Here is a 24313-nt window from a genome sequence, read left to right as displayed (position 1 = left end):
GGAGCAGGCTCATGCAGATTGATCCCAGGACCCAGGGATCAGGATCTGAGCCAAAGGCAGGCGCTCGACCCCTGAGCCGCGCAGGTGCCCCCGGCCCCACTGCTCTAACGGTGTAGCTCTAACTCCACTTCCTCACTCCCCAAGGCTGGCAAAGGCAGCCCAATAAGAGGCACCGCTGTCTTCTGCGCGCTCCTAGGGTTAGGGAAGCGTTAATTAACTCCTTAAAGAACTCCTCAGGCCCGGAGGCTCAGCTGACTTGCGATTGGCTGATGATGACATCATGCCAGTAGCAGGAGCCAATAGCAGCGTCCTTGCTTGGGAAGTTTCCGAAGCCCCGGATGCCTCGACGAGGCCCTGGGTCCGCGGGGTGGTGGTTTGCGCCCGGCGCCGGCCCCGCCCTGCAGACCCGGACCTCCCTGCTCCGCGGTCGCGGGTGGGCGCGGGGCAGCCCTTTGCGGGGGTCTGACTTCACTTTTGCCTTTTTTCTTCTTTTCCTGGACGCCTCCTGCCTCTTCTTTCTCAGCAGGTGGCCCTGCATCCTGCGGAAAGCCATCCTGGATTCACCAGGAGTCGCTGCGGATGCTGCTGTTTGTCCCCACGTTGTCATCCATCCTCTGTCTGGGGATCGGGTCCAGCCTTTGTGCTCCCTTCTCTCTCGTCTGTTCGGGGTGCGCCCTCCTCCTGGCCTCACAGTCCTGCAAATAAAAAACCCTGCGTCGGGGACCCCAGTCACCACCTGATTGTCGCCTCTAACCGACTCTTTATTTTCTGAATGTCCCCCTTTTCTGATTTTAAGTGTAATGCTTTCTCTTTTTAGAAAAGAAAGGAGGAAGAGGAATGAGGGAGGAGGAGGAAGAAAGCAAAAGTCATATGTAAACACACCATCCACAGACACCCATTGTTCACAATATCAGGTATTTGTGTCAAAAATATGATAGACTTACAAATTTGGAATTGCATTGGTTCTAGTTTGCCTTTTTTTTTTTTTTTTTTACCTTGGCTTTTGTTATGTAGCATTTCCTCATGTCCCAATATTGTGAGAGTGGGGGAGGGGGTACATTACTTGGCTGTTTTGTTTTTTAGTGGCTTCGTGGTATTCCAGCATTTGTATAACTTATTTCTATGCCCCTTCTTCTGTATATTGATTTCCAACTATTCCCTATTTTAAATAATGCTGTGATAAACAGGAGCCTTTCAACATAATTTTTTTGTGCCAATATCTGAATATCTCCTCGAGATGCAATCTTAGGGATATGATCACTTTAAAGATTTCTTTTGCTCCCAAATATTTTGATTAACCTATCTTCTTATTCCAAATTAAATTAAAATCGCGTTGTCTAATTTCAGAACCAAATCACAGGTATTTTTATTTATGATTGCTTCTTCAGTAAAGCTTTCCAGTTCTGTTTTAAAATTTAATTCAAAAAAAATAAATAAAATAAAATTTAATTCAAGAGGTCGTTTTTATATTTTAGTTGATTTCGTGAAATGGAAGATTTTTTTCGATCATATTTCCAAGGTGGGTAGTGCTGGCATGAAAAGGTGTTGGTTTTTATAAGGTAACATCATTTGGATTCACTTTACCACATCTCCTGGTCGTTCTGCTTTTAGTTGATTTTCTTGGGTCTGTAGGGAATTATTACAAGCAGCAAACTTGCAGTGTACGCCCAACTACTTGTCATAGTTGTCGGTGTTTCTGTGGCTGTGAAATACCCTTTCAAAGCTCACTTTGTCCTTTTCCTCTGAATGTCTGCGTGCAATTATTGGTGCCAGCCTTGTTTTCTTCTTATTTGGATGTGTGGTTAGAAACCAGACTCCTTGCTACTGTGGTTCAATTTCTCAATTTTTATCTGAGAAGCATTTTTAATAAGCAGCTGATTGCAGTTTTAAAAACCTTATTTGCAAATCTTAATAGGAATGTATATGTTGACTTAGCGACTGTTATATTGAATTTTATGGCTTCTTGTTCCCTTTGTTTTCACTTTTGCTGTGGGCACTATCTTTTTTTTCTTTCCTCTTTGTTCATGCTTTGGAAGGAAAATATGCTGTTTTAAAAGTCTCCTAGTGTTTCAGCAACCTTCCAGTATATACTTAATTCGATATAAAAGTGCAGAATGAAACATTATTTTTTAAACGATTTTATTTATTTGAGAGAGAAAATGAGCGAGAGAGAGAGTGAGAGAGAGAGAGAGAGAATGAGCAGGGTGGAGGGGAGCAGAAGAAGCAGACTCCCCACTGAGTAGGGAGCTGATGCTTGGGCTCTATTCCAGGACCCTGGGATCATGACCCGAGCAGAAGGCAGACACCTAACTGAGTCACCCAGGTGCCCTGAAACATATTATTTTTTTAAGATTTTATTTATTTATGAGAGAGAGAGAGAGAGGCAGAGACACAGGCAGAGGGAGAAGCAGGCTCCATGCAGGGAGCCCGACGTGGGACTCTATCCTGGGTCTCCAGGATCACGCCCTGGGCTGAAGGCGGCGCTAAACCGCTGCGCCACCCAGGCTGCCCTGAAACATATTATTTTAATTGTGTTCTTTCCAACCCCTTTTCCTCATGCAAGGGTCTTTAAAAAACTTTACTTCTCTTAGCTCCAAATTTTCTGGATTTGGTGAATATAACCTGGAGTTATGTAATCAGATTATTGTTGTTAAATTGCACTTAACATTATATATCATCTCTTCCAGAAATAATTTTTGACATTTGCAACCTAATCCGTCTTCAACACAATTATATAATCAAGCGAGACAGGGTTTAGGGACGGTATATTTTTTGAATCCTTATGTTTTTGAAAATGTCTTTTTTTTTTTTTTTTTACTGTCACGTAACGTGTGTGGGTATAAAATTCTCAGACAATTCAGAATTTGCTCAAGATTCCATATACATTCCCCCATTGTCTTTTGGTAACACGGGCTGATTTTAATTCCTTTGTACATAACCCGCTGTTTGTTGTTGTTTTCCTTTGGTGTCATGGATATTAGGAGAGTTGATTTTATAGCCTGTAAATCAAGTATTTGCCATGAGTTTGTCCAGAATGTGATACACACTTTCAACCTCCAGTTATGCCAGTCATTTTATCATTTGTTCGGATTTTTTCCCTGTAATTCTTAAGTTGGATATCTATTTTGTCCTCCCTGTCTTTTTCTTCTTTCAAAAAAGAAAAAAGCAAAGTCCATCACCTCTATCTTCTGGCAGCGTTTCCGAGTCCGTCTTCTGCATTCTTTGCTCAGTTATACCCATGTTACAACTCTGATCTTCGCTGTCTCTTCTATTGGCTTCGGGTCTGCAGTTGGCTTCTCCGCTTTCCTGCAGTTCTGCACTCCCTCACTCTGTCCCTCTCCATGGTAGCTTGCTCCCGTCTTACTCCCTCTGCCCCCGTTGACACAGACAAGACTCCTTGTTGAGGATGCTAGAGATTCTTCTGGATGTAGCAGCTGGCCTTTTAAAGGAGTATGTGCTCCCGCAGAGTCAGGCTGATTCTCTTCCTTTGTTCTGTGGTATTTTCTCATGCTCCCTGTTGCTTTTAATCCATAAATTCATCCTCTGGAAGGTGGTATCTAACTAGACACATGGATTTCCTGGGCCCCACACAAGGTCCACTCAGGCGACAGCGTGTGCACCACCGAGGGCCATTCTGATGGCCCGGCTCCCAGCACCTCCCAGCTTCCAGCAGGCACCAAAGTGGGGTGGCTCTGGTGTGTGCAGGTGGGATGTTCTGGGCTGACAGCTCTCCTGAGACTATGAAGAAATGGACTAATATGCACAGAAACACGGCGACGACTAAACTATAGACCTGTGTGCACCCTCGTAGGGCTCCCTCTGCCCTGTCTTGTAGGGACACCTCCCTGGCCGCCGATGCTGCCACCAGTCCCCTGTGCTTTCCACCTTTTCTGGGCTGTGTGGTCACTAAGTGTGTATGGCAGGATGAAGGACAGAAGGACACAATACTTCTGGCCACTGCAAAGAACAGCTTGGGGACTGTAGAGGGCTAGAATATGTAAGGAAGATCCCTCAGTTAAAATAATGTCCTGATCCTGAACTGCAACAGGGAAAGTCATGATTTCCAGGTGAGGGGAATGGCTGGATCTCACAGCTTCAACTTTTGTTTCCCAAATTCACTTTCCCCTTAGGTACTGATTTGTTCCTTTATGCGTTTATTTACTCAACAAATCTTAGTAAGCTCCCCAGTCACTGCTGCGCTGTCACCCATGGCCCCGCAGCATGGTCTTCCTCCTTCAATTCCCACAGCTGAGACCAGCTTCACAAACAGCAAGAGAATAAAGCAAGGAGGAAAAAAAAAAAACATTTGAGAATAAAGCAAGAGGGACTCAGAGGCATGACTTTGTAGCACCAACAGGACCACCTGCTTTGAACTCCAAAGTCTAACACCAGAACCTTCACAGTGTCTGGTCCTCGCAGTACAGATGGGGGAGAGATAGATGGAGAGACAAAGTAGCTTCTGAGGTCTTGTGGGTGGGTGTTTCAAGAGACACTCAGGGTGGGTGCTAAAAACCCCACTCCCCTGGCTTTGGAGTTAGGGGGCCTTCCTCCCAACCTCTGCCAACGGGTTGCTGATGATGTGAGTCTTCATCTTTTCTTCTGTCTTTGCTGATGCTGGGAGAAGCTCTGCCAGCTGCGGTGATTAAACTGTGGAGTTGGAGAATCACTTTACGTCTTCATGTAACAGGAGTTTCAGGGTCTTTCCACACTTGCTGGCTTCCTTCTACCTTCCACATGTTTCTTTGCGTCTGTCACACCATCTTCCCCTGGTCCTGCCTCTGGGTCTCTACCCGAGAAACCCGGGCCCCCCTCGGAAGGTGTGAGTGCTCCCTAGGCTGCTGCCCCTGCCCTCTCCTTTCATTCTAGACCCTCTCCATGTGAGAACTCGGGCTCCAGTAGCTTCCACCAGAGGCCTCTGCCCTGACTCTGGACTCCACTCCCGGTCTCCCATCCAGATCCTGAGCCAGAGCGCCCCGATGGCCGTCCCTGTGCTTCCACCCAGAGTCGTGCCGCACCACCCTGAACCTGGTGCTCCCCTGGCCCACTCCTCACTCCTCTGGGACGACACTTCAGCAAGCCAGAAACTGCTGACCAGCACCCCTGACCCGCCTGACCCCCTGCCTTCCCCCCACCCCAATGCTGCCTGGCCGTCCTGCCTCCTCCAGTATTTCTAATGCCCACTCCTCCTGACCCCATGGCTCCCCTTTCACAAACCGAACTGCCTCAGTTATGCCACATTTATTGCCGCACACCCCAGATATTTGGGAACATGGGGATGGCACCAGACCTGGGGTTGAGGTCTGGTTCTGCTACTCACTGGTCACATGCTCTGCGGACTGCCCAGCGTGCCTCCCTGGTGGTCAGGATTACCGGGAGAGGGCCTGTGTGAAATGTTCTGGAAGTAAACAGGTGAGCTTCACACCTGGGTACAGTGCTTGAAGGGCCCCTTCAGACAAGAGCTGAGACAAAGCAGGGAGGGAGCTGGGAAGCCTAATGGCTCAGTGGTTGAGCCTCTGCCTTTGGTTCAGGTCCTGATCCTGGGGTCTTGGGATCAGTTCCCCATTAGCCTCCCTGCAGGGAGCCTGCTTCTCCCTCTCCCTATTTCTGTATGTCTCATGAATAATTAAAGCCTTTTTCTTAAAAAAAAGGGGGGGGGGTGAGCCAAAGAGCAGGGGCGTTTGTTGAACCCACTGCACAGACCTTGCCTGGTGCGCGCACCACCTGCACCACCTCCAACCCCCGGATCCCCAGGGCTCCACGATGCTCCTCTCCCAGCCTGGGGGGTTGGGTCCCAGACAAGGGAGGGCGGAGCGTAGCTTGACTTCCCAGGCCCTCCACCTCAGATCTCCGTGCTGGGTCCGCATTGTTCCCAGACTGATTGTTTTCTGAAATACATTATGCAAATCCCAGCTAGCCCAGTATCCATAGAAACCAGAATCTTCCATCTTCCTCAGTCTGTTCCCTAACAAAACTAACCCACCCAAGTGACACCCACAAACGAGGACAAAGAGCGCCCAGAGCCGGGGAAGCCTCCCTCTGTGCCGGGGCCTCAGGCTTCGGTGATCCCTGAACCCCTCTTGCCCAGTCAGTCCTCCAGTCTTGGCCGGAGGAAGGAGAGGATGGCACAGGCCAATGCGACAGGCTGCATTTTCTGAGCCCCTGAAGGCAGATGTTGCAGTCGCCACCTCAGCTGGTCCTCTTTTGCCGGACCCAAACAGCTCTGCTGTCACTAAGATCACACAGTGGATGTGCATCTGTTGTTGACATCGTCTTTAATCGCGCACATATAAGCACACGAGCCATCTCTGGAACGGGACAATAGTTTTATTGTGCATGACTGATTATTATTTTTAGCAGCGATTTTTTCAAGACCTGCCCCCTCTCTAGAATAACCTTCATTACACTTCAAACATTATGACTCTAGTCTTCTTTCTCCAGACTCAAAACTTAGGCAGAGCTCCTAGTGCCACACCCAGGTCCTTAAATACTTCACTTGCAGCAGCAGATCCTACCACGTGCAGGACACTGGGCTTCTGCTAGTGACACAGATTGTGAATCACAGGACCTTAGAATCGGAAAAGGCCTTGGAAACAATTATGCAAGTGTCCCAGTTTCCCTTTTTATAGAAGACAAGTTGAATGGCTTTCTCTAAAGTCTCACAGTTATTTAGTAGCAGAACCAGGTAAAACAACAGTATATGCCAGACCTACGTGTTTTAGACATTTGCTCCTGTAGTCCCGTAACCACCTTATGAGGTGGCTTATCTCCGTTTGTCCTAAGGTATCTTTTGTTTTAGTTTTTTATTTTTTTAAGTGACTGCTACACCCAATGCAGGGCTCAAACTCACAGCCCTGGCATCAAGAGTTGCATGCTCCCCTGACTGAGCCAGAAGGGCGCCCTTAAGGTATTTATTTTATAATCACAGGATAACGATAAGGCACTGAGAAGTCAAGTAACTGTCCCAAGGTCACACAGTAGATGAGTCAGGCTTTGAACCAGGTTGTCCAAACTCACATCCCAACCTTGTAACACTAGGCTATTTAGGTCTCTAGAGACCTTTGTGAGGCTTGAAATTTTAAAAATCTATGTTGCGGTCTCAGGCTTATCTTCTAATGTCAGGAGCAACTAAATTCAATAATGCTCCCTGTTTTATTTATTTATTAAAGATTTTATTCATTCATTCATGAGAGACACAGGCAGAGGGAGAAGTAGACTCCACGCAGAGAGCCCGATGTGGGACTCGATCCCGGGTCTCCGGGATCATGCCCTGGGCCAAAGACAGTGCTAAACCGCTGAGCCACCCGGGCTGCCTGTGTTCCCTGTTTTAAAACCCAGTGTGAAATATGTGAATGAAAAGAATGAAAAGCTAAATCCACTAGCTAAACTAATTGCACAAAAACATCCATGCCATACCTCCCACTTGAGGATAGGAAATTAATAATATCCTTTGAGAATTCTCCTCTTGGTTGGGTTGCTTAGGGATACTGACCTGGAGTATATGCTTTTTTTTTTTTTAAGATTTTATTTATTTGCTCATGAGAGACACACAGAGAGAGGCAGAGACATAAGTAGAGGGAGAGGCTGGCTCTTTGCTGGGAGTCTGATGCAGGACTCAGTCCCAGAACTCCAGGATTACAACCTGAGCCAAAGGCAGATGCTCAACCACTGAGCCACCCAGGCGTCCCTGGAGCATATGCTCTTAAGTGACAGTGCATTGGGGGAACCAGAATATACTTGTGAACAGGATTTGTGCTCTGCATAAAGTTTTTCTGGAAGTATATCTTATTTTAATGATAATATGGATTGTCCACAGGAGGGGAGCTGAGTATGTGGGCATAAGTGGGAGACTGTTCTAAGTACCTTTTGTACCTTTGAAATTTATAGCCATGTAAATGGATTATCTACTCAAATAATACACACAAATTATAGACAAGATCCTATTGGTCTTTGTGTGTGTGTGTTGCATGTCTGTATGTATAACTCTAAACCCTATTTTTCTTGCTCACTACGAGATAACCATTTTCCCATGGTGTCGAAATTTTTCATATGCTTATATCCTCCTGTACATATAGATCCTTGCTAAAAAAAGAAAAAACCCAACTCATATAGATCCTTGCTAAAAAAAACAATTCAAGAAATTTGAACATGCCCAAGATCAAATTCTATTTTTCAATTTTCTTCGGGATTCATTAATGTGCCATCATTACGTTAACATTCAGAATCTCCCACTTCCTGAAGAATTGGCCAATGTGTATTAGGGCTGTACTATGTTTAGAATATACCATGTGTCATTTGAAACAAACAAACAAAAAAATGACTTCATTTGATCTCGACAGTCTGAGGTAGAAACCCTACTGCTCATTTTAGATGAGAGCACCGAGCACCATGGTTCAAAAGGTTCAGAAAGCTCAGAAATCATATGATTGGTACACCTGGATCCAGGAACCCATCTTGTGGGTGCCAGACCACTTCCTCCTTACCAAAGATACTGCCCATTGTGTAGAGTTTTCCGGAACAGCTTTCCTGAACTCCAGTGTACACACTCAATGATCTTGGTTACGCCAACGTGGGGTGGCAGTCAGAGAAGCTCTGGGCAGGTCTCAGAAGGTAGCACTGAGCTCAGGACAACTAAAGGCAAATAAAGGAAGGCAACAGGCCCTGCAGGCTGAGGGAATGACAGAGAGCAGCCACTAGAGATGCACAAGTCCAATGGGGCTCAGGAAGGCTGAGCAGTCTGGTAGAGGGTGGTGGCAGAGTGGGCAGGAGCAGCCATGGAGGGCTCTCAAGATGTCACTCAAGAGAAGCTGGGAAAAGCCAGGATGGCACAGTTGCTCTGTGCCAGGACCCCTGGCACTGCCACTTTTCAAACCAAAGGGGTTGTGAGAGACTTTCACTATTTCATCAACAAACAGCCAATCAAATTCTGCTGAGAGAAATTTCATCCTCCACTAGCAGAAGGGAGCAAGGAAAGAGAGGGTGGATGTGAACTTCAGTGTGGCCAAAACATAACTGGTGGCCAACAAGGGAGTGACAGGAAGCCAGGGAGATCAATTAGGAGACCTTCAGTTATCTCCTTTTGGTGTTTCTCAAGCATGCTTTCAGTGGCTGCTGTCATGAAGTGCTCGCTGTGGGACAGTGCTCACAGGCATGCTACATCAGACCTTTAAGAGGTGGGAATTATCCTCATTTTTACAGATGAGGACACAAGCTCAGGAAAGTAAAGAGTGCCCGGGGAGACACAGCATGTACATGGCAGGACCAACATAACCAGAATTGACAGTATAATAGGTGTTAAGGACATTCTAATCAAAACAGCCAGCTGAAAAACAAAAACAAAAAACCCAAAAAAACAAACCAAACCAGACCAAACCAAAAAACTAGCCAGCTGGATGAAGCCAGGCAGCAGGATGAAGATGTCCTAAGAAGCCTGGGCTGGCAGGACCCATGTTTTTGTGTAGCGGAGCAGGAACTGGACAACGGAAGGAGAGCTGGGTAATGACGAGCTCCAAACTCTGCCCTGGAGAAATGTAGGACTGCTAGGAGTGGTGTCATCACGGTGAGGTGTGACAATGAAGGACAGTGCTTCTGGCATCTACACATGGGATGGACTGAAGGTGGGAGAAGCTGGAAAAGGGGAGGCTGCCTTCAGCCTAGATGTAGTAATGAGGAGAAAACTGATGTTGGGATGGAAAAGAGTAGAAGGCAAGGGTAGGAGAGGGTTCCAAAAAAGAGGACACTTGTGCACCTGTCAACAGGTGAACTGCCCCATGCCTGAACCCAAATCCAAAAAACTGATTTATATACGTGGGCTTTTATATGCCTGGGCTTAAGGGCAGTGTCGAAAGGAAGATTCCTAGGATGCACAAGTAATGAGAGAAAAAATAAGACTTGACATCATCTAAGTTAAAAACTTTGGTTTCAAAGGCCGTCATCAAGAAAGTGAAAAGACAACCCACAGAATGGGAGAAAAAATTTGTAGATCACGTATCTGGTAAGGGACTCGTATTTAGAACATATAAAGAACTCTTACAACTCAATGATACAAGACAAGTAACCCAGTCAAAAAATGGGCAAAGGAGCTAAAGACAGTTCTCCTAAAAAGACATAAAAATGGTGAAGAAGCACATGAAAAGCTGCTCGACATCCTAGTCATCAGGGAAATGCAAATCAAAACCATAATGAGGTATCACTTCACCCCCATTAGGATGGCTAAGTTAAAAGACAGACAAGTGCTGACAAGGGTATGGAGTGAATGGAACCCTCATGCGCCTCTGAGAAGAATACAGAATGGCATAGCTCCTTTGAAAAATAGTCGGGCAGTTCCTCCAAAGGTTAATGAGAGTTCATGCATGATCCGCCAAATCCACTCACAGATATATACCCAAGAGAATGGAAAAACATATGTCCCCACAAAATATACATCCACACATTATTCATAATGGCAAAAAATAGAAACAATCTAAACATCCACTCGCTGAAGACCGGATAAATAAAGTATAGAATATCCACACAACAGCATATTATCTGATCATAAAAAGGGAATAATGTCATATTCATGCTACAACATAGATGAGCTTATGCTCACAAGAACACTGAAAGGAAAAGGTCAAAAGGAAAAGTGATTTTAGCTCAAATATCATTTTTATTTTTTAAAAAAGAGGCCTAGACTATCCAAATTATCCTATTCAAAAACCCCTTTCCAATAACCTAAGTTGGAAATAAAAAACATTTTAAAAATTTATTGTAACTAACAAAATAATTTCAGGTCAAGATGATCATAGAGATTATATTTGGTGAGCGAGATAAATAGAGAACGCACACTGGTGTCAGATGTGTTGACCACCAAAGTGCCTTGAGCTGCCACGTGCCTGGGTGCCTTCAGACAGGACCTGCAGATGCCCATGTGCCAATATTCCAATCCAGTCCCCTTTACCCAGTGGCATCTCCGACTGCGTCCCTCTCCATGGCCCCTCCCAATTGTACATGTCACGTTTATAACCACTTCATAGTTCTGAACTGTGCTTTTTTTTTAAAAAAAATGTCCATTTCTGTGAACCTGGAGCAGAGGCAGGAGAATGTATATGAGCCCTCGGTCGGGAACATCCCCCTGGATTAGACCACCACCACCCCTACAGGACAGTATTTCCTTTCACCCTGCTGTTTCCTGGGACAGGACAAACTGACCATAAAGAACTCTCTGCAGGCATGTGTGGGGAAGAAAAGATGGAGGTGCAGGTCCATATGTAGGCAGGGCAGGGTGGGGGCAGAAGAAATTCAGATGAAAACACAAAAGGCAATAGAATGAGAATAAGCAGGTGGAGGCCAGCAAAGGCCAAGTGAGGTACACCTCCCGTCCTCCTCCCTCCAGGCACCCCCAGTTCCTACCTCCTGAGTGAAAAGGATCCCTCTCCTTTCTCATTATTTTGTAAGAATGAATCAGAGCTGTTTCTTCCACAGCAACTACAGGACATAATTTTCCAGTCCTCCTATCTCACTAATAGATGAAGAAATTGAGGTCCATAGAAAGAACAGGTCTAAACTGTGATTTTTAAAATTGTGTTTTCTAAGTGAAATAGTCCAAGAAATGTAAATAGATAAATCAGAGCTGACCTGATGGGAAGCTTTGCCTCTGCCAGCAGGCTCCAGAGGGCTCTGTGGAGTAGTTTTAAAATACTGGTATTAAGTAACAGAAAGTTGAGCCTGGGCCCTATCCCAAAGTCACAGCAACAGTTCTGTATGAACCAGAATGTTCTTATTTTCTGTATTTTTGATGCTCTGGCATCTGGGGTCTCAGTGACCAAGAGGAAACTGATCCTCCCAGGACTAGCCAATTTCCGAGAAAGCAAACTCCCCTGGGAGCATGCCATGCCTTCCATATGCAAACCAACTGACCCAGAGCTAAACCCCCAGTGGCTTCCTTTACCTGGCTCTCACATGCTGAGCCACGGTGCTCCTGCAGATCATCCTGTCCTGGCCATCTCTGACAACCAGGGGCAGCCCCTATGCTCCAGAGCTCACCAAAATGATTCAAACTAGCAGACCCCTAACCTGTCTACCCACAGCCCTGCCTCACCTGGCCCTGTCTCTACAGTCTCCTACCTGTGCTTCCCCAACTCCCTCTGCCTCCTAAGGAGCCCTCTGTGCTTCCCCAGGCAGCTGCTCTTCATGATGCTCCCCATGGCATGGCGGTGCCCTCCTCCTGGGAACTGTAAATAACAAACTCTTTCCAACTGCAGCCTCTCCTGATCTCAGAGAAAATAAAACCTACATTTTAAAACAGGCCATTCTAGAAGCAAACTTTATCCCTAGATATCTGGGAATTAGGATTTAGAAAATTCACATCCTGAAGGTGCCATGACTCTGGGAGTGAGGTATCTCCTGGATGATTTTCAAGTGCGAGTGAAGAAGGGATCAGAAATGAAGGAGGCGGCTCTCCTGGAGCCACAGGAAAAGGATAAGAGTGGTCAGCAGGAAGATCCTAGCAAAGAGGCAGATGGTTCAGAGGTTATTGAGGTAACATGACTTGAGGAAGGACAGAAAGAAAGCTGGACCATGACACAAGTCCCAGGCACTGTCCGGCAGGCCCCGGGCTGGCCTCAGCCATCTAGCTCCTCCTTGACTGTGATGCGCAGGGGGCAGATGCGCAAAGGTTCGGGGGGCCCGTCCCCCCGTGTACCCCCCAGGTAGAAGTAGGGCCGCACCTCCCCAAAGCGGGCGTGGAAGGTGTAGAGGTGGCAGTGGCTCTCGGCGTCATAGAAGGACAGCTCGCCCTCTTCACACTCCAGCTCCACGCGCAGGCGGCGAGGGATGGCCGGGACCAGAGGCGATGTGGCTGGGTCCGAGGTCACGCAGTGGTCCCCCTCCACCCCCTGCGTGCGGCACACGTACCAGAAGCCTGAGCGGGTGTCGTGGTAGCAGCTGTGCGAGTGGCCCTCGGCACCGGCGTCCTGGCGCAGCCGCACCACGCCCACCCGCCAGCTGGGCAGCCCCCCCAGGTCCACCTCCCAGGTATGGGAGCCCTGAGAGAAGACTCGGGAGCCCAGCAGGCAGGGCGCTGAGGAGAAGCGCTCTGGATTCTCCACCTGCACTCGGTAGCCGTGGTTGGTGACACTGGTGAGGTCATCAGACACAGAGAGCCAGCCGGCTGCTGTATTGGGATCGAAGCTGAAAGGCACTGCAAGCAGAGGCGAGAAGTGGGGGAATATCAGCAAACCTCACGTGCCGCCCTTCTGTCAAGCCAGCTGATGCCTCCATCCCTCCAAAGCGACTGACCAGGTCCCACCTGGGCTCAGGGGGCAGAGGGAGCTGTCCAGGGCAGAGGGGATGTGTTACTGGCTGAACCGTGTCCCACCAAAAAGATGTTGACATCATAACTGCCAGGACCTCAGAAGGCAGGCTTATTTGGGAACAGGGTCATGGCAGATGTGCTTAAGATGAGATCAGACCTTAAACCAGTATGACTATTGTCTTTTAGCAAAAAAAGGACAAGAGACACAGATGCGGGAGGGGGGAAGGCCAGTTGATGACAGGGGCCGACATCACAGGGCTCCAGCTGCCCGCCAAGGACTGCCGGCAAACATCGGAGCTCGCAAGTGGCAAAGAAAGATCTCCCCAGATGATTCAGAGGGAGCGTGGCCCTGCTGACACCTTCATTTTAGACTTCTAGCCTCTGGAACTGTGAGAAAGTAGATCTGTCATGTGAAGGCATCCAGTCCCAATCTGCAGTCCTTTGTTACAGCAGCCATGGGAAACCATAGACACGGGGGTCCCGGATGCTCACATAACTGACGAGTTAGAGAAACACGTGACATTCCTCTGGGTCACTGCCCTTGTCCTCTTCTTAAAACCATGATGTCTCAGTCAGCTTGGGTTGCTACATAAAAATACCAAAGACCGAGTGGCTTAAACAGATGTGTCTTTCTCATAATTTTAGAGACTGAAGTCTGAGACTGGGGTGCAGTGCCACTGGGCTTTGGTGAAGCCACTTCCTGGCTTACAGATGGCTGCCACAAGAGGGAGAGAGGAAGAGGAAGCCAGATCTCTGGTGCCTCTCCTTATAAAGCCACTCATCCCATCATAAGGCTCCACACTCAGGACCTCATGTAACCCAAATCATCTGCCAAAGGCCCCACCTCCAAATGCTATCACATCAGAGGTCAGGGCTTCCACATACGAATTTAAGGGCACATAAACACTCAAATAGGTCGTTTCGTTACCCACGCAATAGAGAGGGCAGCTAGTTCCTCTTTCTGCAGAGGTGGCTGAGTGTCAGGACCCAAGAGGAAGGAGTTTTGCCAAGAGAGGTTTAAGCGGTGGGGCAAGGGGTGTGGAGGGCACCAAGGGACCTGTCTGACAGAGGCTGGGGAAGGTCTGACAGGGTGGGAAGCTGGAAGAGATGAAGTCAGCTGGCTCTCTGCCTGGCATGAAGTGCCTCCCCTTCCTGGAACCCCTGCCCACACCCCCCCACTCACCAGATTCTACAGACGTGACCATCTTCCTCCAGACGCGGTACTGTAGGGAGTCTAGATACTTGCAGATGTCAATGAGCATGCCAGGCTGGATGGGCTCGGGCTCCATGGTGCAGAAGAGGCTGGGAAAGGAGAAGTGGGCCTGGTGGGCAGGGCCAAAGCTGTGCATCCTGGCCTAACTGGGTCAGCTGAGAACAGCCAACAGGACTTATTTCTAACCACCCTATGCATCCCTGATGATCAGCCAGTGGCCAACTAGGCTGCTCCAAGCTCCTTGGCATCCAGTACACAGACTCCACATGCCCCAGCGGGGATAAATATAAATAGGAGGTTCTCAGACACAGTCCCCATCCTTGTGGGCAGAAATCACACTTATACATCTGCTCATGGGATGTCTGAGTCAGAAGGGTCTTCTAGTCCCAATTCTCAAGGTTTCATTGGCCTTGGCCTGAAACACTTCCAGTGACAGGAAATTCACTATTCCCCTAAGCATTCCCATCCCCCATCCTTGTGCAGCTCTGACTGGGATATAGTTCATCACTGAACCAAAAGACATCAACACAAACCAGTGTGCCCTGAGACTCTCAGAGGGAGATGTTAACCAAGAAACAAGCCTCAATGTTAGGAGGACCCACTGAGAAATACAAGCTGTGTGCAGGATGACATATCCCTTCCCTGCACAGTGCATGATCATTTTCTACACACAGGAAAACAATACTTCACCAGTGCCAATTGAAGTGTCATGCCTTAAAAGAGGGCTCTCTCTACCTGGCCAGCCCCTGCCACTCCCTCTGTATGACACCCAGCTGGCATCATTACCTGCCTGGCCCTGGAGCCAACTACAGCTGGCACCCCTGGTATTTCTGCCTGCTTTTCCCCTCCCCTCCACCAGCCTCGGCAACTTACCGGCGTTTTCGGTTTTTGTGTTTCTAAAAGAGAAAAAAAAAAAAACAAAAACACAGAGACATAGACACAAGAAAAAACAAACAAAAAAACAAAAAGCATGTAAGCTTCTGATCTCAAAAGGAGGCCTACATCCCATGTTCATGGATCAGAAGACTTAATATTGCTAAGATGGCAATACTCCCCAAAGTGACCTGCAAATTCAACAAAATTCCCATCAAAATTCTAGCTGGCTTCTTTGCAGACATGACAAGTTGATCCGAAAATTCATATGGAAATTCAAGGGACCCAGAATAGTCAAAACAATTCTGGGCAAGAACAAAGTTGGTGGTTCCCATTTCCCAATTCCAAAACGTATTAAAAACAACAGTAGTCAAGATAGTGTGGTACTAGCATAAAGACAGACATAGATCAATGGACACGGAAGGTCAAGAAGTAAACCCTCATATTTACTGTCAATTAGTTTTCTACAGGGTGCCAAAACCATTCATTCGATGGAGAAAGAATAGTCTTCAGTAAATGGTGCTGGGACAACTGGATATCCACATGCAAAAGAGTAAACAAGGATTTCCACCTTGCACTAGATACAAAAATTTTAAAAATTAATTCAAAACTTTAAACAAGGAGCTAAGCCTATAAAATGCATGACCTTGGATTAGGCTATGGTTTCTTAGATATGACACCAAAAGTACAAGCAGGAAATAAAATGCAGATAAACTAGACTCCATCAATGTGAAAAGCTTCCATACTTCAAAGGAAGTTACCCAAAAAGTGAACAAATAACCCACAGAATGGGAGAAACTATCAATAAATCATATATCTGATAAAAGTCTAATATGCTTAATATAGAAAAACTCTTATAATTCAACAACAGAAAGACAAGCAACCCAATTTAAAAAATGGACACAGGACTTGAATGCACAGGTCCCCAAAGATATATAGATGGCCTGAAAAGATGCTCAACATCATTAGCCATCAGAGAAATGCAAATTAAGGTCACAATGAGAGACCATTTCACACCCTTGCAATGACTATTAGAAGAAAAATAAGAAAAGGTCAGTGTTGGCAAAGATGTGGGAAATTAGTCTTCACATACAGCTGATGAGAATACAAAGTCCATGTAGTTGCCTGGAAAGCAGTCTGGCAGCTCTTCAAATAGTTAAGTTACAAGTTACCATATGATTCCGTACATCTATTCCTAGGCACATAACCAAGAGAAATGAATACGTAAGTCTAGGGGATCCCTGGGTGGCTCAGCGGTTTAGTGCCTGCCTTTGGTCCTGGAGTCCCAGGATTGAGTCTCGGGTCGGGCTCCCGGCATGGAGCCTGCCTCTCCCTCTGCCTGTGTCTCTGCCTCTCTCTCGCTCTCTCTGTCTATAATAAATAAATAAATAAATAAATAAATAAATAAATAAATAAATAATCTTAAAAAAAAGGAAAGAAAACGTAAGTCTATACAATAATGTGCACATGAATATTTCCAGTCATGTCATTCATAATAGCTTAAAAGCAGAAGCCACCCCAATGTCTGTCAACTGAAGAATGGACACATAAAATGCAGTATATCCACACAATGCAGTATTATTCGGCCATCTCCTGATGCATCCTGCCACAGGATGTGGAGTGAAAGAAGCCAGTCACAAGAGGCTACATATTATACGACTCCATTTATGGAAATCATTTATGCAAGTGTCCAGACCAGGAAAATCTTTAGTGTTTGCTGAAGGCTGATGGCAGGGGCTGGGGTGGTGATAGCTAGAGGGTGTGAGGTTTTCTGTTTCTGCAGCTGATGGTGGTAATGGCTATACATCTCTGTGAACAGAGTAAAAAGCACCAAATTGTACATTTTAAAGGAGTAAATTATATAGTACGTGAATTCTATCTCAATAAAGCTGTTACATTAAAAAAAAAAATTTCTGAAAGCACACTGGGTACTGGACCAAGACGACACTCCCAATATCCTAAACAGAAACAGCAAGGAATCTAGTTTTTAGAACCCACCAAATGATTTTGTCATCAGGGGCATTTTGGGGACAGGAGACATCATCGTTCAAAGCCCTATATCAGGCAGAGAACCCACAACAGTCCCTAGCTAGCATGTGACACCTGGCCTCAATGGAGGACATACCTGTCCCTTCTCAACCCACTCTCCAAAGTCTCCCCTTTCTAGACAGTTCGGCTGTTCTAAGTAGAGGAGATAGCTTGCTACCCTGACTGATTTCCAGCTACAGAAACATCTCCATAAAGACCCAGTGATTCATTGGAGGGGGAGAGGGAGAGGGAGGGCAGGAGGTGGGGGAGGGGGTATGTGAAAAAAAATTTTTTTAAATGGACTAAATATATATTTTTTAATGAGACAATGGAGTCATCCTCTTAAGGAAGCAATAGAGAATACCAAAACATCCTATTTAAATTTAAAAATTAAAATTAATTGTATAATTTTAGAATATTTCATTTTGTTTTCTTAATAAAATCCTATACTCCCCGTCTAATCATGAGAAAAACATCAGACAAATTCCAGAGTGGAAAAACACTACAGGCTATCTGGCCAGCACACCTCAGGACTGCCAAGGTCATGAGAAACAGAGAAAGAATAAGAAACTGTCACAGACCAGAGGAGACTGAGAGACGGGACAACTAAATGCAATGTGGGTCCCTGGATTGGATCCTGGAGCAGAAAGGGGATATTAATGCAAAAACTGGTGAACTCCAAATAAGTCTAGAGTTGAGTTAATTATAATGCACCAAGGTCAAGTTTCTATGGGCAAATGTGCCACAAGGCAATATAAGGTGTTAATTAACAATGGGAGAAACCAGGAGGAGTAGTATACAGGGCACCCAGTACCACCTTTGCAACTTTTCCACCTTGTTTAAAAGGTACTCCATTGTATTAAGGAGAAGAGAGAGAAGAAATGAAAAGAGAGAGAAAGAGAGAGAGCGAGAGTGTAAGGGAGAAAAGAAGAGGGAGAAGGAAAAGAGAGTGAAGCAGAGAGAAGTGAAGAAGCCCTCAGGAACTCCGCTCTGATAAATATCCCAGAGGAAAAAACCCTCTTGGATTTTCATCCATCACCTCTCCTGACAAGCAGAGCACCTCCTCTGGGGGCTCCTCTGGCCCAGCACCCCAACACTAAGGGAAGACTGGGTGGGCCGGGGCCACTGGTTTCCACTGGCTCCTGAACACCTGCTCCCTGTCCCTGAAGCCAGATGGCGAGCCCCTCACCATGAGAAAAGAAACATCATCCTCCTTCATCTCCACTTGCAGCCGCTCAATCTCACGGGCCAGAGCTTCCGTGTCTTCTGCCAGCTGCTTCATCTTCTCCTCCACCAGACGCTGCTTCTGTCTTGCCTCCTCGGCCATGGCGTCCAGGATGGCTTGCTCCTCTACTCTCAGGAACTCACGAAGTTTGTCAAACTCCTGCCGGATTCGCCCTTCCAGCCAGGCGGCTTCCACCTACAACACAGGGCAGGACAGAGCCACGGAGGGTCAGGTTCGGAGGGAATCTCGTAGGCAGCACTTGACCTCAGAACTCTCAGGTTTCTAACAAAAGAGCTCCATTTTTAAAAAGAAACCATGGGTAGAACCTCAACAGATAAAATATGCAGTGTACTAGCACAAATTTGTAAGTTTAAATCACACAGCGTAATGAGGTCGTCTTGATAAATTAAAAAAATCAGATCAAATCTGCTTATAGAGAGCACCTGTCATCTGGATCTTTCTCAATACCATGTTCTGTATCTTGGTTCAGTGCACAAGAGCAAGGGAAATCCTGAATCACAGAAATGAGCTGTTGCAAATAATGACTTTTAAAAATTATTTGCCTTCTGACCTTAGGACTTCAAATCCGTCTGATCCAGAGGCTTACCAAAAGAGGACTAGGAAGTATTTATTTTAAAACTAAAGCATTCACAATATATCATAACTACAAAAGGCTTTAAAAAAGTTAAAACAAAACAAAACAAAACAAAAGTTAAAACAGGGGCACCTGGGGCTCAGTCGGTTAAGGGTCTGCCTTCAGCTCAAGTCATGATCCCAAGGTGCTGGGATCGAGCCCCACATCGGGCTCCCTGCTCAGTGGGGAATCTGCTTCTCCTTCTCCCCACTTGTGCATTGTCACTCATTCTCTCTCTCTCAAATTTTTTTAAAAAGGTTTAAAAAAAAAGTTAAAACAAAACCATAAATACACTCAAAGAAAAAGCAGAGAAATAGTTCTTGTCTTGGAATGAGACCTTTTGTAATAAAAAAAACAAGAAGCCTCAGAGAAAAATGAGACCATTGAACAGACATAAAAGAAGTTTTGAATTGCAGGAGTCTATTAATAAAGTTAAATACATAAATACAATTTCAAGAAGACCACTGGGAAAACAACTCAAAATTCGTGTTATAACAATTATTCTTCTTACATACAAAGCACTCTTATGAATCCACTAGGAGAAAAGGCAAATATTCCAAGAAAAAAAGCATGCGAGCTAGCATTCACAGAAGAAACACAAATGGCTTTATATTTGTAAAAAAGTGTATAAACTAACAGTCAAAGAACTACAAATGAGAAGGGATGGATGGCACTGTTGAAACGTCAGGCCTAAAAGACTGACCGTTCATGGTGGGAAAGACAGTGAAATCTGGGATGATCTTTGTCCCACAGGAAGATAAAAAACAGCAGGCAGGAAAACCCTGCCAGTGCAAAAGTTAAGTCCAATCATCCTTCCTGCTGGCAATAAAGGAGTAAGCTTTGGGGTACCTGGGTGGCTCAGTGGTTGAGCGTCTGCCTCCAGCTCAGGTCATGATCCCTGGGTCCCGGGATCGAGTCCCACATCGGGCTCCCAGCAGGGAGCTTGCTTCTCCCTCTGCCTCTCTGTATCTCTCATGAATAAATAAATAAATACAATCTTTAAAAAATAAATAAATAAAGGGGTAAGCCTCAAAGCTTACTCACTTCCCTCATCTACCTGCACTGATTGGATCTAGGGGAGAAGCATGAACACACGGGAATCCTGGAATCTTTACACCAGGCACATCAGAGGGCTACAGTATTTGGGACAGGCAGACAGGTGCTATCAACTGGACATACGGACATGACCCAGGCACTGCCACTGCAGTCCTGCACAAGGCCAGCCAGGTGAACGGGGCTGGCCACAAAAGGAACTCAAGTGACAGAAGTGAAGCTCCAATTCCATGGTGCCTGCAGGGAAAGAAACAACATGTGCTCTCGCCACGACAGGCCAGTCACTTCATGTCTGGACTAGAAGCTCAACATGTGCTATGGCTCTGACAAGATGACAAAATGATTCATTGGAGAAGTGAAAAAACGCCTCTCAAATCAGTTTTTTGGTCTGTAAGACATGAGAAATGGCGAAGGACATGCATTAACCTCAAGGGAACATTTAAAAACTTCCCAATAAGACAGAATTGTCTTTTTTTTTTTTTTTTTTTTATAGATGAGGGGGTTAGCTTAGAGTGGGTAATGGATGTGCCTGGAAAACAAGGCTTGGGTTTCAAAGTAGCTCTGCTTTGCAATTTCTACCCTGGCCATCCCAACATTTCACACTGGCACAGGTGGGTCTTAGCTGAGCAGTACTTAGTAGCAGTAGTCACCCAGGGAGTCAGAGAGCAAAGCTAGCACAACCGTCAGAAACCCAGCTGCCAATCCACACAAGACTCAGAGGAAGAGACCACACCAAGGTACAAACAATGAGAGTGGGGGAAAAAGGGAAGTCCATTCATTTATTCAATTTACAAACATTTATTGATCACCCATCATGTACCAAGAACTCTCAGATACTAGTGTAGCCTGCTTTCATTATATTCTACTGGGAGTAGATTAAAAAATAAATAACAAAAAGTTAATTGCAGGTAATGAAGTATTCTGAAGACACCAAAATGGGTGATACAAGAGCAAGTAAAGTGGAGGACTACTTGGGTAAGATGATCAGGGAATGCTTCTCCAAAGGGATGTCTGAGCTGAGATCTTAAGGACAAGCTTCTTCTTATGGAAGATCCAGGGAGAAGAGACTTAGTTCATTTGAGGGAAAGGAAGAAGGCCAATGTGGCTGGAACCAAGCATCGGAGGAGACGAAGCCGAGGCGCAGGTAGGGGTTGGATGAGGGCCTTGGAGGCCATGGTGAGGAGTCTGGATTATGAGGGTGATGAAGCCACTGGACAGTTTTAAGCAGAGGACTGATGCAATCAATGCATTTTTCTAAAAGATCAGTCTTCTCTGTGGAGATGGACTGCAGAACAAGAGTGGAAGCCTGGGGCCCAAGTAGGAGACCAGTTGAGAAACAATGGAGACATGGCCAAGATGGTGGGTGGTGATGGAAACAGAGCACTGTTGGGTGGACATGATGCATTTCGTAGTTAGAGAGGCCAGGACTGCTGATGGAGTGGACCCGGGGAATAAGAGGGAAAGCAGCCTGAGCAGCTGGATAGATGGTCAAGTGCAGCACGTCCTCAAGCTATTCTGAAACCATAGTGCAGACGGCTTAAGTAACTTTTCAAGGAGCTGCCAGGGCTGCTGGTATGGCCATGCCCAGCTATATAGAGAGGCCATAGTGTGGCAGTGACCTAGGATGTGACTATACGCTAGCCCCCACGGTTAGGGAAGGCTGAATCTGTGTCAACACCCACAGCCAGGGCCAGCCCACCCCGGCCTCCCCCACCACCATCTCCCCGCCCAGCTGGAGTACTCACCTGATTGTGCTTGGCAATGGCCTCGTAGGAGCGCCTCATGGCCCAGAAGGCCTTGGCTTTCTCCCGCAGTGCGTGCTCCATGTTCCTGCACTTGGCCTGCCGTGAGGAACAAGAAGGAGGAACATCAGAGCTGGAGACCAGGCAGGGGGAGGACATACTCCATTTGCAACTGGAGTCTCACTTCACTGTGGGTACAACTCAACCACATTTACTCAACCGGTCTGTCCATACATTGTAGCACATAGCCCTGGCTTTGAATCTGGTTGTTAGTCTAAAGCCCTCTCAGACACCTAAACGACCCCTTTGTTTTTTATACCTGGTACAGATGGGGAGACAGGGCCGAGGAAGTAAATGATCTGTTCCCTCTCAAGTTGGGCACAGTATGGCATAGGTCATCCCACTCAGGCCTAAAGCTGGTCCAGGCTGTCCATGAACCCCTGAGCTGTGTGTCAACTATATAAACAATGCACGCACAGGCTCCCTTTATGCCTTTCTAAATTGGACCGGCCTGCAGTCAGTAATGAACAGGTCTGATTATAGGGCGATCCAGTTATTTCTATAGGGCCTTATTTAAATGATATGTCTCCCACATCACCACCTTACTGCAATATTCCAATAGTGCATGGGCTATGCAAAATACTTTAATCAAATACTTTTGGCTTCATAGTTTTGTTTTGTTTTGTTTTTCAAACTTTACCATTATTGCTCTGATCTCCTTGGACTCCTTGAAGAACCATTACCAGGTTTAGCTTGGACTCCTACCTTTTGTGTTCAAGGCCTATCCGCTTCTCTCCATCTTTATCCTTTTCTCTCCTCATTCTGAGAAAGCCTACCAAGTGTGTCTTTGGAAAAATAGTAACAATTCTAATGGTGTTAATTATAAATGACTAGCATTTATTGAGCATTTACTATTTGCCAGGGAATGTGCTACTTATTTTACAAATTATGTCACTTCATTGTCACTTTATCCCTATTAGGTAAGTAATATCATTAGCTTCATTTTATACATTAAAAAACAACCACAACAACAAAACCAAAAGCATATAAAAAGGAAGTGACTAGCCCAAGAGCCCACTGCTAGTATGTGGCAGGACAAGGATATGAACTTAGACAATGATGGTAGGCAGACCCTAAGATGGCCCTGGGGATCCCTCCCTCCTATCAGATAGCAAAGTTTATTGCTTTAAGATTCCAAATTTGAGGGCAATTTGTTATGCAGCAATAGATAATGCAGATCTGTCCTGAAAAGCCTCTTCCCTACCTGGACCTGATTCAAATGATGAGATTTAGGAGCTGATGCCTTAGTGGGGTAAGACATTTGGGGATCTTGGGAGGGGGTGAATGTATTCAGCATGCTGGGGGGACAGGAACCACTGGGGAACAGATGGCAAGCCTGAAGGAGGCAGCCTCTAAAATGGCCCCAGTGATCCCCACCTCTGGGGGTTCATGCCCGTGGAATCCGCTCCCCGTGGGCTGGACCTGGTGACTTGCTTCTATCCAGCAGAATGTGGCAAGAGCAAAGGGATATCACCTCTCAGGTGAGGTGCCTAAAAGCCTGTGCACGCCCCTACTGGCCTTCCACTGCTTGCCCACTTCGATGGAAGCCAGGTGCCACACTGGGATCCAGCCTATGGAGGGGCCCATGGGGCTAGGAACAGAGGATGGCCTCCAACCAGCAGCCCATGAGGACTGTCATCCTGCCAGCAGCCACATGAAGGAGGGAACTCGAGTGGCGATCTTGATCCCCTTGAACCTTCAAATAAGACGGCAGCATTGGGGGAGATGTGAGGCAGACACGCCCGGTTAAGTCATGCTCCGAGTCCTGACCTACAGGAACCATGAAATAATAGATATTTCTTCTTTTAAACCACGACTTTCGGAGGTGATCTGTCATGAGGCAATAACTAGGCTGTTTGCCTGCTCCAGACTATTAACTGCTGTACTGCAGAAAATGACGACTGATTTCATTTTTCTGCAGGTTTTCTCTTCTAATCATTTTGGCTATTTTTATGATGTTGAGAACAGATTTTTTTTGTTTTGTTTTCTGTAGAATAGTATCTCTAAGGTGCCTCTCACAATAGCAAAATAAAATCAGTATGACTATCTCACTATCTTACTATTTCTCACAGTAAGACCAGAGAAATCTCATCCTCAATGTTTTGTGGGACAAGATGTTTTGTTACAAAGTCATATGAGAAAGTCCAAAACAATCCTGTGATTTGCCAAATAAGCATGGATGAGAGGAGTGAAGCCG

At 46.2% G+C, this 24313-nt stretch overlaps 1 protein-coding gene and 1 long non-coding RNA gene across 2 annotated transcripts in view; one reads left to right on the top strand and one right to left on the bottom strand.

Moving 5' to 3' along the window:
• The first annotated feature begins 316 nt into the window (after window positions 1-316).
• The window catches only part of LOC140615981 (uncharacterized), a 29617-nt gene continuing 5620 nt past the window's right edge, over window positions 317-24313 (top strand). The window contains exons 1-2 of the long non-coding RNA XR_012016494.1: window positions 317-668; window positions 818-914. This is a non-coding gene — a long non-coding RNA (uncharacterized lncRNA). The remainder of the gene's footprint in view (window positions 669-817; window positions 915-24313) is intronic.
• Window positions 6307-24313, bottom strand: part of TRIM35 (tripartite motif containing 35) — a 30393-nt gene continuing 12386 nt past the window's right edge. Inside the window, exons 2-6 of the mRNA XM_072796191.1 lie at window positions 22060-22155; window positions 18592-18822; window positions 15375-15397; window positions 14472-14590; window positions 6307-13174 (exon numbers count right to left, since the gene is read on the bottom strand). Of these exons, the coding sequence (XP_072652292.1) occupies window positions 12597-13174; window positions 14472-14590; window positions 15375-15397; window positions 18592-18822; window positions 22060-22155 (1047 nt within the window). The 3' untranslated portion in view covers window positions 6307-12596. The remainder of the gene's footprint in view (window positions 13175-14471; window positions 14591-15374; window positions 15398-18591; window positions 18823-22059; window positions 22156-24313) is intronic.

The sequence above is a fragment of the Canis lupus genome, chromosome 24 (assembly GCF_048164855.1).
Source record: "Canis lupus baileyi chromosome 24, mCanLup2.hap1, whole genome shotgun sequence".
In the NCBI taxonomy this organism is placed as follows: domain Eukaryota; kingdom Metazoa; phylum Chordata; class Mammalia; order Carnivora; family Canidae; genus Canis; species Canis lupus.
This window is presented reverse-complemented; position numbering and strand designations above follow the sequence as displayed.